Here is a 15539-nt window from a genome sequence, read left to right as displayed (position 1 = left end):
GACGCAACTCGGAAAAATTGTGCAGTCATGCATGCACACGAGCTCTTATGTATATAAATATTTCGAGGTACGCGTAGATGTACGTAGATGCATGACAACCTATGTAACTTCAGTTATTCGAAAGTTCATGCAACTGCTGTACGATTGTACGTAGCTGAATAACTGAAGTCAGTGGAAATTCGTTCATATCGAGGTCTCGTCGCTTAGTGTCTTCTATTATTGGGATTGTCGTATACTTCTCGAATTTAGTCAATCTCACAGCATTAATATAGTATTCTTCTAGATTCCCATTATGCTGCTTGGGAGCCTTTTCCAAAATGGTTCGAACGGATAACTCTTATCTTATCTAATTCGAGCTACTAAGTGTAATCTAGACCACTCCGCTTTGACTTTCCAACATAGTAATAAACTATTTCTATATTTATTATAACCAGTTGGTCTTGAATACTTGCTGAGCCGGAAATAGGGATTGGATTCAAACGACATTTATCATCAGCTTAAGATTTTAACATGAAATTCATTAAGGTTTAAACTCAACTATCTATTAGAAGATTAGAATTATCTCTATTGAAGATCTGTTACTAACAAAAAAATTTTGATTCTAATATTTTACACCTTTTTTGAAGAATATTTTTAAGGACACTTGCTACGATAAGGTTAGATTAGGTTAGGTTAAGAGGTTGATATTAACAGGGATCTCAATGGACAGCTTAGAACGCCGGTCCGTTGTGGTACCTAAAAATCTACGATAAAATACCAACTTAGAAAAGTTAAGTTGTGTAAGTTCAGCATAAATTATTCTCGTGTGATAAAGAGGAATCTCTACTTAAGTTGGAATTCGGGTGTGAAGCTCAACCAATTACAAAACTATGGAAAATGTCCCCACTGTAAACTTTCGACGAATTCGAACTAGATAGTTGTACTATATTTCCAGCAAAAATAAAAACGTAGAAATACTTTGATTTCTATAAAGTCAATTAAATTAAGTTTATTTTAAGTCACAAAACACCACAAGTTTTGTTTATTATTGACTCTAAGTTATGGATAGGTGTTTTAGGTTATAAGATACGTTAAGTTAAATTCAGCAAAGCAAAAATATTATTATTTTTTAGTTATATTAAGGTAAGTTATAGTAATTTATGTTAAGTTATGGTAAGAGGATTTAAGTTAATTCTATATTACGTTAAGTAAAATATTGCTAAGTTAAATGTTAATGCTTCGTTATGTTATTTTAAGACAAATTATGATATTTTACAATAACTTTAAACTATGTTACGTTAAGTTAAATTAAACGCGATCAATGCTTCGAGAAACGATAAATATCTCTTATCTAAAAATAGCAACCCTATTACTTACACTTCAGCGCTATCCAATCTAGTAAATCGTAAGCTGGTAACGCGCAGCTCTAACTAATCACCAGCTACGGCGCTATGGCTAACTGAAGCAATAAAGCATACAAATTTATTATACAGCACATATTTGAAAGGCAGATTTCAGCAGCAACGACAAATTGAAGGGATTTTTATTAGTTCCCAACATTTATTTGTGTTCCAACGCCTTTTATCTCCTTCTCCAATCAATTTATCAATTTTTATTCAATTCGCCAGCGCTGAAAAAAGGCCGTTTGCCTTTTGTTTCATGCTACGATTTCGTATGCAAAGCTTAAGCTGGCGCGGCTACTTGTTGTTGCCGTGCGCTGCGAAGCATAGTTGCTGATCTTTCCCAAACTCTCTCTTCCACGGACGCCGCGCTCTTTCTTTTCGCTATTATAGATAAAACATCGATTTTTACGACGTCAAGGTCGTCAAACTAGTTTGCTGTGACAATCATTATTAAAACCATGACGTTGGAGATCGTTTGGCACACTTGGCGCCGTTTTGAAATCACACGCGCGCACATTCACACGCACACATAGCAACATATGTGTGTATTTTTTATGTGAGCGGTTAGATTTTTTTTCCTATTCTGCTAGCCGCATACTTGGTTCTATTGAACAGTTATGTTGGTGAGTGTGTTTGTGTGTGGCGATATTTCTTTCGACCACAAATGGGAGTTGAGCTCGAAACACAACAACAATATGAGTAGCAATAGAAATTTCTCAACTGCTCGCAATTATCAGCGCGACAAACATCCGTCTTACTGTGCGCAGTCGCTCGCCGCATGGTGGTATTTGGCTTGCAGCGTTAAGCGATTAGCAGTGTCTACGCGCGCGCGCCAAGCTTCGTAAAACAACGTGACGCTGCTGGGGTTGCTCGCAATGAAAGCGTCAAGTGCCAAGCGCACTTTTATATGCGATGGCGACTGCAACGTGAGAGTGCCCTGAAGCGGTTGCCGTCGTTTGCAATGCTTGGCGCCGATTCCACGAATTGAGCTGGCGCCGCAGATTGGCAAGAAGACAGGGATACGGAACCCGACCACTGAAACTATTGGAGTCTGATATACCCGCCTTCAAGCTGGGCTTAGGGAAATTGCTCTTGTGCTATCTCACCTAAAGTGGACTTTACATTTTACATCTTAAATTGTACGTTCGAGATAACTTAACTAAACTAGAGCCAAGCGCGCCGACCAATTGTCAATTGCGGTCTAGCGCTGCTTGCGGTGTTCAGCTTAACGTCTGCTTGCGTGCACTAATAAATCATAGCGCGCATGATAAGATGATGTCAATGTGACTGGCGCTAAGCTGCTTCCTAAGTAGATGGAATACTGCATATGACATATGAGTAAACTAAAAATTTCGTCAACGAAACAGTCAAGACATTTTTGTAGCGCGCCGCATTCCATCAACTATCAGGCGCGATCGAGCAAAAGCAACAGCGCGCAGGCGCATGCGACGTATTAACCTTGCGTTTTTCGTTTTGTGATTTTTCTATGCTCTTATTAACGAAATAAGATAAAATACCTATATTTTAATTGCTTTTATATATGCGCCTCGGCAAGCGCTTAGTTTTTGATTTAACATTATTTGCTGTTGTGTTTGTTTCCAGCGCGCGCCCTGCTAAATCGTTGTTTGCATTGTCGCGCTCAACAGCGCTCAGCTCTCTGCCTTGCTCTGTCGCCGCGTTCCACTGCGCCAACGCTGGCAACCCTATACGACGGCGCGTTGCCTCGCTGATCAGCGTTATTAACATTCAACCCGCCAATAATTTTTTAAGTGGGCGTAACCAAAAACACGCTGGCGCCACCTTCATTGTTGACGATGTCGGTACAGCAACAATGGCAAACACATGTGGCGCACACTCGTTTTGTTATTGTTATGAATATTAACTTGATTTGCTGGCCGTTTTTATAAACTTTTCTTGTTGTTATTTTTATTGTTTTGTTAATATGTCACGTATAGCGCGGCGTTGTGCCGGGTCTTACCTTAAACTTAAAATTACCAAAAAATCGCCTTTACTTTTGTTACAAGACTGTGCTTAAAGCGGAATCAGATCCCTTCGGAGCAGATTCGAAAACAATTTGAGCTGGATTTGTAAACGAAATTATGTTTTTGCTGTTGTTGTTGTATGTGTGGCTGTGTGGCCTTATGTGTGTGAATTGCTAGCAGCAGGGGCGCATGCGCATAGCGTTTGGTGTAAGATTACGCGCGTTCCGTTCGCTGCAAAAGCCAAATTGTATTCAATAGAATTATATTTACAGTTATATATATGAGTATGTATGTATAAGTGTGTGTTTATTGCTACATACATATATTCCTATATTATTTTGTATATAAACATATTAGTTTAAATATTCAAATAATCAAACCTCTAGCTCCATCTCCATTTATCTACACAGACATACAAACACATTTTCCTGCATTTCGGCATACGCTCGTAAAATTAAAATGATGGCTTCATCTCGCCAATTCAACACAAAATGCTGTGGCATATAGGTGCATATATATGTGTATTGAGTTTTATATACATGTATGTATGCGTGCGTATGTCTATTTATATGCCTATAAGAAAATTTAATCCGCACATTTATATGCGTGAAAGCGTAGCGAATCGGCATTACCTGTTCTATTTGTCTGCTTATACATAGGCATGTGTGTATTTCTTAAATCATCGGGTCAGGTTGCAGAAACTAATAAAAACAACGACATACTATTTATTAAAAATTTTTATGAAAATTTATGGAACTGATTTCTTTTGTTGAGCACATAAACAGGGATATAAATAATAATAATAATAACCACAACAACAATAACGACAATAATAATAGTAATAAAAATAATATTAAATAAAAAAACAAGAAAAAATGTTGCGTCGAAACTCACAAATAAAAAAATGTTCATATAAGAAATTAATTTCGATCGTTTAGTTTGTATGGCTGCTATATGTTATAATTGTCCGATATAAAAACATTTTTCGAGGCTTGTAGCGTTGCCTTGGATAAAAATCCATGCCAAATCACGTGAAGCTAACTTGTCAAATAAACAAGTTAGAAACGGCTAAGTTCGGGTGTAACGGAACATTTCATTGTCTAGCAACTTGCAGGGATCAAAGTCAGGGAAATACCTTCAGGTATTTACAAAACATTATGTTTAGAAATGGAGTGCAATCAAATTTGATATCGTATTAACATATTTTGAAGGTCATAGACTCACTTAGTAGGCGTGATTACTGTCTGATTTCGCGCATGTTCGCACTGTTACATGGGAATGTCAAAATAGTTTTATTTGTTTGGAAATAATTGTGTTGAGTAGGATAATAATCCATGCCAAATTTCGTATAGATATCTCCACAAATAAAGAAGATTCCATATAAGAACTGATTTTAATCGGTCAGTTCGTATGGCAGCAATACCCTATAGTTTTCCGATTTCTAAGATTCCGACAAATGTGCGACTTGTTGAGGACAAAAGAGCGTGTAAAAAGTTTCAAATCGATATCTAAAAGATTGAGGGACTAGTTCATGTATATACAGACAGACAGGCGGACGAACAGACGGACATGGCTGAGTCAGCGTACTCAGCTCGTCACGCTGATCATTTAGGTATATACGTATATCTATACTTTAAGGCGTCTACTACGTTTCTTTATGGGTATACTGATATAGAAATCGTTTTAGTTGCCTACGATAATTAGGGCTGTCTTACCTTGTTCACAATTCTTGTAAATTTTCGATTTTAAAACAATTTATAAAAAGTAGAACTATATATGTTTAGCTTAAGTCTCTCTCTATTTCTCCAATCTATACATAAATTAGACACATTGCGATCAGTGATCAATGATAACTTTGCAAATTCCAAAGCCGCAGAGTTATGGGGTTTAAAACGAAATAGTTATGGGCATAGCAATTTGCTGAACCAGTTTATAGCCCATTTGAATAAATCGGCCTATACCAACCCATAGCTGAATTTCAATAGTTACTTCCGGGTGAGAATACACTCTAGGCGTGAATGGAGAAGGGAGTTAATAGCGGTGGAGGACAATATCTTAACCTCTTCGGATCATTGACATCTGTATTTCTCCGTCTACCATACTCAGCAAGCATTTCCCAAGCGGAAGCACTAGACAAAGAGAAGATTTATGGAGCTCTATTGAATAGCTATGGGAGGATACAGAAAGCAACCATACACACAGATAACTGATAGTCCACTTCTCGATAATATGGATTCCCGGTCGCAGGAACATTTTTGACAACGAAAAAACAGACGAGTTGGCTGAGTCAGGACACTCTCTAGCCGAGTCCACTTACAGCTACTATAACGGAACATTGGCTATTTGGAGAACACGCGCTAAAAATTATAAAAATAAATTTTTTGCCGCAGCTGCAAACTAGAAGGAAATAATGAAGCAGTTTTCCACTTTCTCTGGGAATGCCCAGCTATAGCACAAACTCGACATAGAACCTTTGGAATCCATCAAGCCTTAAAATGCTGTCTACAAGAGCATACGAATATCAGTTTCATAGAGCACATTATTCATTGATCGCAAGATTATACGGTCCTACGATAGTGCGTCAAAATGGCGCAACTTGCGCTATTTGAACCCGGGGACTGAACTCTTACACCTCTGAAAGGCATTTATAAGTACTAAAAACCCAAAACTATTCGTTAGTTTTTTAATTTTATAGTGAGCGTGTCTTCTTAAAAAGAAGAAGACACAGTTAAAGTGTGACCGTGTATTACGTTTGTGAAAAGTCCACAAATTATATGACCACCAATCCGCACGCAGTTGTCGAGGCATCTTTATAGAGTAAATTCATGGCGAACTACTCGTACACTGCGGTTGTTGAAGAAAAAGATAATTATTGAAAGATAAGGTCGATTTTTGCGTTGTATAAAACGTTCCACGTCGGTTTTAATTAGCTGTTGAATCCCATCATTCTCATCAGCATTATATATATTGGCTAACCAATTTACTCAGTACTAGAAATAATATTTTGGTTTTAAATCATTTCTAAAGCGGTTCATATTCTAAAAAATTAAATTAAAAAAATTATTTGATTTTAATATATCGATTTATTAACCCTACTACGAACTCGGTAAATTCGAATTTGAGGTTTAACTAAAAACTTCCGCAGCACAACTTTTACTTACTTCTGAACAGTAACGCTATCAACGAGGACAAAAAAAGACTCTTTTCAAATCGACCAACATAAAACATATTTTCCGACAGAAGTGGCTTATCAAAAATATGTTTGTTATAAAAATACTTCTCATAAAAACCATCAGTCGTTGGCGGCGACTTAAAACTTATAAAATCATTTAATGGTCGCATAAAAAGTCACCACAAATAGAAGGAGAGGTGAAAGTGTCAATTATATTTACAAATCCGAAGCTCGATACAATTTTATGGGCGAATTAAACTGTACGCGAAATATCTGTAGAGACTTTACTTGCCACCAATAGGTATCCACATTCTGTAAATATACATATATACGTACAGGTGATAATATTATCGTACCATGGTTTTATTTTTGAAGGAGTAACGATGTTGAAGAACTCCCTTAACTCTTGTTGACTGTGTCTCAGCCAGTCAAGACTTGTTTCTTAGTCTCCACTTCTTGCCATGTCTTAAAGCTTTCATGCATAGCAAGAAACTAATTAATCCGATTACATTGTATTTATTTATTTATTTATTTGTGTCAAATAAAAAGTTCTGGCTAAAACCCTCTGTAACGTATTAGCCGTTTTATCAACTATTATTTTTTAAATTTTCCACTTGCAATCCGCTCTGTTGTTAAACTTTGTCACCCAATGATTGCAATCACACAAACATTTTGCCTGTTTGGCATACATATTTCCATAAGAGCTTTAAAATATCTCTTAATTAAAAAGATAAATCTCTTAATTAAAGTTATACGCTACAAATGCGTTGCTTGTATGTATGGAAATGCTAAGATAAACTTAATTGAACGCAAAGAGACGCCAAAAAAGATTTACATATTTCTTAAGCGCCAGTTATATGAGAGACAGTTTTACAAACAGGCATAAAAACAAACGGCGCACATTAACCCAGTAGGAAATAAAACAGAACTAGTTGAAAAGGAGTGGTTGTTGACGTCGGACAATACCATATATACTTTGAGTTCAATAAAAAGTAAGAAAACACATTAACTTCGGTTGCACCAAAGCTATAATACCCCACATAAATAAAAAACGTTCCATACAAGATCTTGATTTTGATCGTTCAGTTTGTATGGCAACTATATGCTATAGTGATCCAAAATCGGCGATTCCGACAATTGAGCAGCTTCTTCGGGAGAAAAAACCGGGACTTGTTCGCGTATATACAGACAGACGGACATGGCTAAGTCGACTAAGCTCGTCACGCTGATTGTTAGATATATACTTTATAGTGTCTCTGACACTTCCTTCTAGGTGTTACAAACCTCGTTGTGAACTTAATATACTTGTTCAATTGAATGAGCAATGAAATTGAAGCTGGAGTAAAATAAGATAGTCCGTGCAGTTCAATACATCAAGCGAAGCTGAATCGCTCTCCACTTAGCTTTATTTAGCACTTGTGGTGTATTACGATCCAAAATGTGATAAACAAAAAATAGGAATACGTTTTTATTAAGATATATTGTTTTCAAGACATCTCACATGATTCTAACACCATCAGAGTCTCAAGACTTGCATTAAATCGAATATTTTTTAAGGATAAATTGGTTGTCACTTCGCTAGCTTATGAAAGCATAGAGAGTGGTTCACGTAGGTTAGCGTGTGGGCTTTACAGGGGGTTTAACTTTAGCTGTTCTTAGATTTCGTTGAAGAACAACTATAGATTTCACAATTATAAATATATATTTATCTATCTCCCTAACATTATTTAGTGGGCGTGGTAGTGTTGCAATTTGAGTCTACGTATAGTTTCCTATATACTTGTACTATTAATAATTATGTATATTATATTGTACAATTATTGTATTTTCTATATTTTTTAACTTATTTTCTCCTTTGGTACAAATTCTTTACAGAATGGATTTGTAAATTGTGAAAAAGGAAGCTGTCCCCCTATTGATGATTGCTATTTATTGGATCCCAAACCGCGTGACACATGCTGTAAAAGGTGCAAAGGTGAGTGAGAATGAATAATTTTAAGATTAGTTATAAGGTTCCATGAAATCCAATGAATATTTTTTTCTCAGGAAGATTAAATTGCAAGAATAGAGATATAAATATATATATAGCTAATTACATCATAGAAGTAATTTTATACCATCCCCTCTCGTGTAATGTGAGACCATTCATTATGATGCGTTATAAAATGTTCTTCATTAATAATGATGAATCATATATATGTTATAAAGTACAACCACAGACTGATTACAAATAAATGTATATATGTTTTTTCAGGTTGCATATATCGTGGTATACCTTACCCAAGTGGCTCTGAGTGGGCTGATCCCGAAGATCCTTGTAAAACCTACAAATGTGTGGCCAGTGTTGTCACCGAAACGACAATGAAATGCTTCAATCAGTGCGATGATGAACACGTTATACCGCCAAAACCCGGTGAATGTTGTCCGACATGTCAAGGTAAGTTCTTATAACAACAAGAAACTACTAAGCATGTTAATCCGGTATCTATACTACAGTGAAAACATTCTTCGAATTACTTTTAACTCATAATCATAAAACCTGTATTTAGTTAGGATGTCAGAGTTCCGACTCATTACTTTCTAAAAAGATCAGAAATCGTCTCGTTTTCAACTTATTAAGTCAGAACACGTATATTAAAGAAAGAAAGAAGAAGTTTTCAATATCTATGGGTAGTTTGTAGACAATTAGAAGAGTTTTCACATACTAGGCAAAACGTATAGACAATTTTGCTGAAAGCTCCTGCTCAATTCTTCACACTGAGTCCCAGATCAATTTAGACCTTATCAGCCTAAGGACTAGAACTTGACTAGTAGTTATATATAGTTAGAAGATATGTTAAGAAAACAGAGTGTACTTAATGCGGCCACTCTGGAATAGTGTCCTCATAACTTAAGACAAACACGTAAACGTGCAGGACCCTTATTTACCTATATTAGTCGAAAAATTATTTACTCAGAGGAATTCCTCAAAGCTATTTGAAATTTAGCTTTTACTAGTTACAAAAAAAAGAAAAAACAATAGAGCGCTTATTGCAGACTCGCACTTTGCCGACCAGCTTCAACATCTCGGTTGTTTCTTACTCTATTTTAATATTCATCAAACCTATAAGTGAATCTTTAAACCCAAAAAGCATGCTGAAGTTTTAAATAATTCAAACTAAAACTGCTAACAGTTTGTAGCATTAAAAAGTAATTTTTAGAAAAAATAAGTATAGCACCCCGTATTTAATTTCAGAGAAAATATTCTTTGTTTGTTCTTGTAGTTAAGTTTTTTGTCTTCAAAAAAGTTCTAAAGAAAGTCAAAGTGCCGTAAATACCAAAAGTTCAAGGTTATACAAGAAGTTTTCGGAGTACTCCTAAGTGTTTTTCGTCTAAAAACTACTGAAGAATACGTATGAAACATCAATCCCGAAAAAATATCATGAGATCCACTGTTTCACTGTGACATTACTATTTCCCGAGATCTAAATAGTATTTCGGGATAACACAAAAATTTTTAAATCATAATTTTTTTTTTTACAAAATTTCCAAAAAAATATGTGAATCCCAGAAAAGTCTAGGTTATACAAAACAAAGTTTTTGAAGTACCCTGTAAGTATTTGTCGTCTAAAAACTACTAAAGAATATGCAACATTAGTCCTGAAGAATATCCTGTGATCCACAGTTACACTGGGACATTACTATTTATTGATTTAATTTAAAAAAAAGTTGTTAAAAAAAACTTAGTCCTTTTATAAATTCCGAAGTCTAAATAATATTTCGGGATTGCACAAAAATTTTTAAATCATAAATTTTTTTATTAAATTTCTAAGAAATAATTTGAATCCGTAGTAAATCCCGAAATCTAAGAAATATTTCGGAATTATTTCTACTCTTCGGGAATACACAAAAATGTTAAGATCAGAAATATTCTTTACTTTTTTTCCCAAAATATAATTTTAATCCCGTTATAAATCCCGCAATCTAAAAAAAAATTTGGGTTTACCTTTGAACTTCGCGACTGCACGAAAATTTTAAAATTTTAAAAATATAATGATTTCATTATTTAGTTCTCAAAAATAATTTTAATCCCGTAACAAATCCGAAAATATTTTATGCTTTCGGTATACACGAACCTATGAAATTAACAATAAGAAATATAGCAATGCTAAAACTAATAACTGAAAACAACAAAAACAATCGCATAATCTGCAAAAGTATGACAGAATCACAACTAAAAAAAAAAATAATACAAAAATCAAGAGAAAAGGAAAAAACAACAAAGCATAAAAATTATAATAATAATGATTTCATATAGTTCTTATTGTATAGAAATCAAAGCAGCAGCGCACAAGTAAAAACAGTAAATAAAAAACAACAAAGTTCCTTCACACATCCGCCCTCTCGTATTTACGCAGAGGTTTCGACATCATCCCAAAACATTGGGTCAATATCCAAAAATAGTAAGCATCACACACGATTTGATGGCATATTTAGCGCAGTCACTTAAGTTGATTTCTCACTAATCTCTTGTCATACTAGCGACATAATACAACAACAATCACAGTACCAAAAAACCACAACAGCCACACGACTTTATAGCCAAGTTCTATAAAAGCAAGGAGTGTTGTTGACGCATAATACCACACTGTTGTTGCTGTTGTTGTTTTTATTAGTTTTTCTACTTTATTTTATGATTTGCCAATGACAATAATGTCATTAAATCATTTAAGCCACAATAAAACTTGATCGAAATTATTGTTTATGACAGAAGCACAGCATCACTAACTAATCAAATGAGTTGTTATTGTTGTGTACAAAAACAAATTATAATCGTAAAAATACACACACACACATACATTAGTAGTTGTGGTTTATTTGCTCTGCCGAAACATCTGGTTGACCGAGGTAAGACATTTTCGAGGTGGCAATGAGAAGAAAACAGTTTCTATACGCGGTTTGTTCGATAGGTTGGAGAACTATAGATTGACTAGCTTATTTTTTTTAAGACAAATTTTTACTTTGTTATGCAATCTTCAAACTTCATAGATTTGTTTAGATCCCTTTTTTTGCTTCTTTTAAATCCTTTGGGAACAAAGTATGAGTTTTTACAATATTAGTCCCTCTCTCTCATCTAAATCTCTTACCAAAATGACATGCTCTATTTTGAAGGACTGAAATAAGAAAGTCCTTGCTGAACTTCCTGAGTGACTTTAAACCTATGTGGATTCTTTTGAATAAAAAATTTCCTTGTAGTGGCATTATTTTTTTCAAATTTATAAATGGTGTTCTGCTAGAGATCTTAGCAAAAAATATTATAATTTTATTCATTCTCTGAGACCGATTGCTAAACTCAACGAACGTCGTGCACTATTGGTTAGACTTACTCCGTAAACATTACAAAAGCGTTATTTCTAATAATGACCTTTATTGTATTTCTCAAAATATTCTCCTACTTTTTGAAGGCGATTTCAATGTATTTATTGAAGATCTTCAAGATATATGTGTAATAACTCGGAATAAAATTCAACACTATTCATCACTTTGTTTCATCACACATAACAGACTCGTAGATTGAATAGGAGCAAGTTTCCATGGATCCATGATTTAGTCCACTACTTTAAAGCCTCTACAATTCCTGATTACACTGGCGTTCATATCGGGAGTACTTAATTAAGGTGGAAAGATACTTTATGCATATTCATGTGAAGTGTGGGAACCTGCTTCTAACGAAATCCTCAGGAACTACCTTCTTCTTCTTTTTCACTACAACCGTTGGTCGGTCTAGGCCGAGAATGCAAAGCATCGACAGTTGCCTTTATCCTTTGCGAGGTCACGCCAGTTGTACATCCCGTACAGACAGGTCGCTATGTTCTTAGTCCATCTATTAGATGCGTGGGCGTTTCTGCTTCCGTTGTCCTATGGGTATCGATTCGAAGAAGCTTTTCGTTGGAGCATCATCTTCCATTCGAATTATATGGCTCAACCAACGCATTTGTTAAATTTTTATGCGCTTAAATATATGTCAATATTATCTGGGTACCCCAGTAGCATTGTACTTTTAGAGTAGATAGAGGCACTGTGGTTCCGATTAGCGGCACGTTCCACTTTTTCCAGCATTATATTGAAGAAGACGAGCGAGAGGGAATCACCCTGTTTAAAACATAATCTGGTATCGAACGGCTCCAAGAGATCCTTCCCGGTTTTGATGGAGCTGGTGATTGTGCTTAACATCATTCTGCATAACCATTAGAGTTTTGAAGGAATTCTGAAGCTTTCGTGTTCCTTATACTCGTCCTTGAAAATATATGGTTCGACCTAAGACAGATATTTCCTCGCTTTTACCCAATACTTTTGTGAACTTCATCAACAATTTAAGGTTCTAAAGTATTTTTTCAATCATTCTTAGGATATGATCATGCTAGAACTGATAATACGTAATAACAGACTGAACAACATTTGAAGTCTTGCAATTGTCGGAAAATAATAGAAGGTTTAATAAACTCTTGTCACTTCATCCACAAACTAAACCGAAGATTTATGTCATCTTGCATATATCTCCGATTGTAAAGATACTTACTTCACTCGATCGTTTAGTTATCTACTTAAATTTTACTTTATTATTACTTGCTCTTCCAGGTTGCAAGATCAACGGACAAGTAGTGGCCGAGGGTCAAGAGGTAGTCGGCTCGATAGACGATCGTTGTATGGTGTGTCAATGTTCAAAAAACGAGCTGACATGCGCAAAGAAGACGTGTCCCATACTCCAGTGCCCCATATCAAAGCAAACACAGAATCCTAACGAATGCTGCCCACGCTGTACCGAACAACGGGAATTCATGCCGGTAATTGGTACGTACGCGCTATGAATATTATAAAATATATATAAATTTTTATATGTACATAATTAAATGAAAGTAAGTAAGCCGAAGTTTCGACTGAAAGAGTTAAAAATATATTTTAAAATTTTCATTTTTCCTCTCAAACTACTCTTCGTCAGGCAAGTGCATTTTCAACAACAAGGTCTACTACGACAAGACGCAATTTATGCCCGACCGTTGCACCAACTGTACCTGTAGCAACGGCACCTCGATCTGTCAGCGCAACACCTGTCCCATACTGGAGTGCTCGCCCGAGTATCAAGAAATGGACGGTTGCTGCCCGCGTTGCATCACTTCCGAAGTGCGTAACGAATGCATACACAAGGGTGTGACCTATATGAATAACGAAACGTGGAATTTAGGACCGTGCCGTTCATGTCGCTGCATCGCCGGACAAATACGTTGCTCGGAGATGCGCTGTCCGCCGTTGAAATGTAACTCAAACGAAGAGAAGAAAACATTGGCGGGTGAGTGTTGTCCGCGCTGCATAGAAACTCCCGGTACATGCACCGTCTTCGGCGATCCACACTTCAAGACGTTCGACGGCAAATTTTTCAGCTTTCAGGGTTCATGCAAGTATCTGCTGACTGCCGACTGTCACGACAAGACATTCTCCATACGTTTGACGAACGATGGACGTGGCACGAAACGTTCGTCTTGGGCGAAAACAGTTACGCTGAAGATGCGTGGCATGCGCGTAACGTTAGGACAAAAAATGCGCGTCAAAGTGAACGGTAGTCTCGTGATCTTGCCGTATACCGGAGCGTCCGACACACCAATTGTCAACATCGAACGACTGGGCGAACATATAATGCTACAAACCGATTTGGGTTTGAAACTCGAATGGGACGGCAACAATTTCCTACAGGTAACCGCACCGACGTCCTACAAAAAGAAGCTGTGCGGCCTGTGCGGCAATTACAATGGCATCGGACGTGATGATCTCAGCAGCCGTGATGGCAATAATCACACCGACAAGGAAGTATGGCGTTTCGCCAACTCCTGGAAAGAGGGCGGTCCGAAGGCATGTTCGCGACGTGTGGAAAAAATATCGGCACGTCCCAATTGCAAGGAGCGCAAAGCGAATGCCGCCTGTCGGTGGCTGCGCGAATCTGAAGTATTCGGTAACTGTGATAATAGACTAAATCCCAATAACTATTTCGACGCGTGCAAGATGGACGTGTGCGAGTGTCCCAATCGCATGTGTCATTGTGACAGTTTCGCAGCATACGCGCATGAATGCCGACGCTTGGGCGTCGAAGTATCGGAGGAGTGGCGCAAGCGCACCAAATGCCCAGCGGGTATGTGGCGCAGAAATCCAACTAAAATGGCGCTGCTGCAGCATCATCAACACATTGGCGGCGGCAGCGGTGTGCGCAGTGGCGCACAAGCGCGTCGACGCAAGCATCACCAACAGCAAAAACAGCAAGCACAACAACAACTGGAACTGCAGCTGCAGCTGCAACAGTTGCAGGAGCAAAGCAACCAGCACAGCTTCATGTCCAAGCACGTGCCGAAGAGTTTGCTGGCACATAAGTCGCCAAATCGAACGCCGCCACCGTTGCATTGAGCGCGCGCATGCGCGTAGACTCGCGTACATAGCGCAAGTGTGGCTATATGCGCATACACACATACATACATTCAACACTAAGCTATATTAGGCTATGAGTAATACACATACATACAAATAAGTTATCAAATTTATATTTAACTAGAAAAAAAGTGAAAAATTTTTTGTAAAAAGTAGACGAAAAAGCATATTGCTTCTGCTCATCTATTTTAAGCTTGTATATGTGTGTGTGCGTGCAATTCTTTTGTAATTATAAGTAATCTACATTGTATTTGTATATGTATTTGTAAATGTAATTGTAGCATCACTGTTTTCTGTGCTCTGTTTTATACCAACTTATTATTATTAATAACTCCATTAGTTCTTATTTAAGCGTAACTCTGTATATTCTAAGTGTATATATGTATTAGTAGCACCTATGTATGTATATTTCGTATTTTATTCTAAGAACTTTTCGTCTACTTCAACCGTAACGGTTCCTAACTCACACACATGCACACACTAACACACATATATTTGCATTTACTCAACATACATACCCAAGTACATATGTACATACATGTACACCCATTT

At 36.7% G+C, this 15539-nt stretch overlaps 1 protein-coding gene across 1 annotated transcript in view; it reads left to right on the top strand.

Moving 5' to 3' along the window:
• Positions 1 to 15266, top strand: part of cv-2 (crossveinless 2) — a 34803-nt gene extending 19537 nt beyond the window's left edge. Inside the window, exons 3-6 of the mRNA XM_070108911.1 lie at positions 8412 to 8511; positions 8791 to 8973; positions 13155 to 13367; positions 13516 to 15266. Of these exons, the coding sequence (XP_069965012.1) occupies positions 8412 to 8511; positions 8791 to 8973; positions 13155 to 13367; positions 13516 to 14966 (1947 nt within the window). The 3' untranslated portion in view covers positions 14967 to 15266. The remainder of the gene's footprint in view (positions 1 to 8411; positions 8512 to 8790; positions 8974 to 13154; positions 13368 to 13515) is intronic.
• Positions 15267 to 15539: the final 273 nt, after the last annotated feature.

The sequence above is a fragment of the Bactrocera oleae genome, chromosome 4 (assembly GCF_042242935.1).
Source record: "Bactrocera oleae isolate idBacOlea1 chromosome 4, idBacOlea1, whole genome shotgun sequence".
NCBI lineage: Eukaryota > Metazoa > Arthropoda > Insecta > Diptera > Tephritidae > Bactrocera > Bactrocera oleae.
The sequence above is the reverse complement of the archived record's forward strand: the minus strand, read 5'-3'. Positions and strand labels throughout refer to the sequence as shown.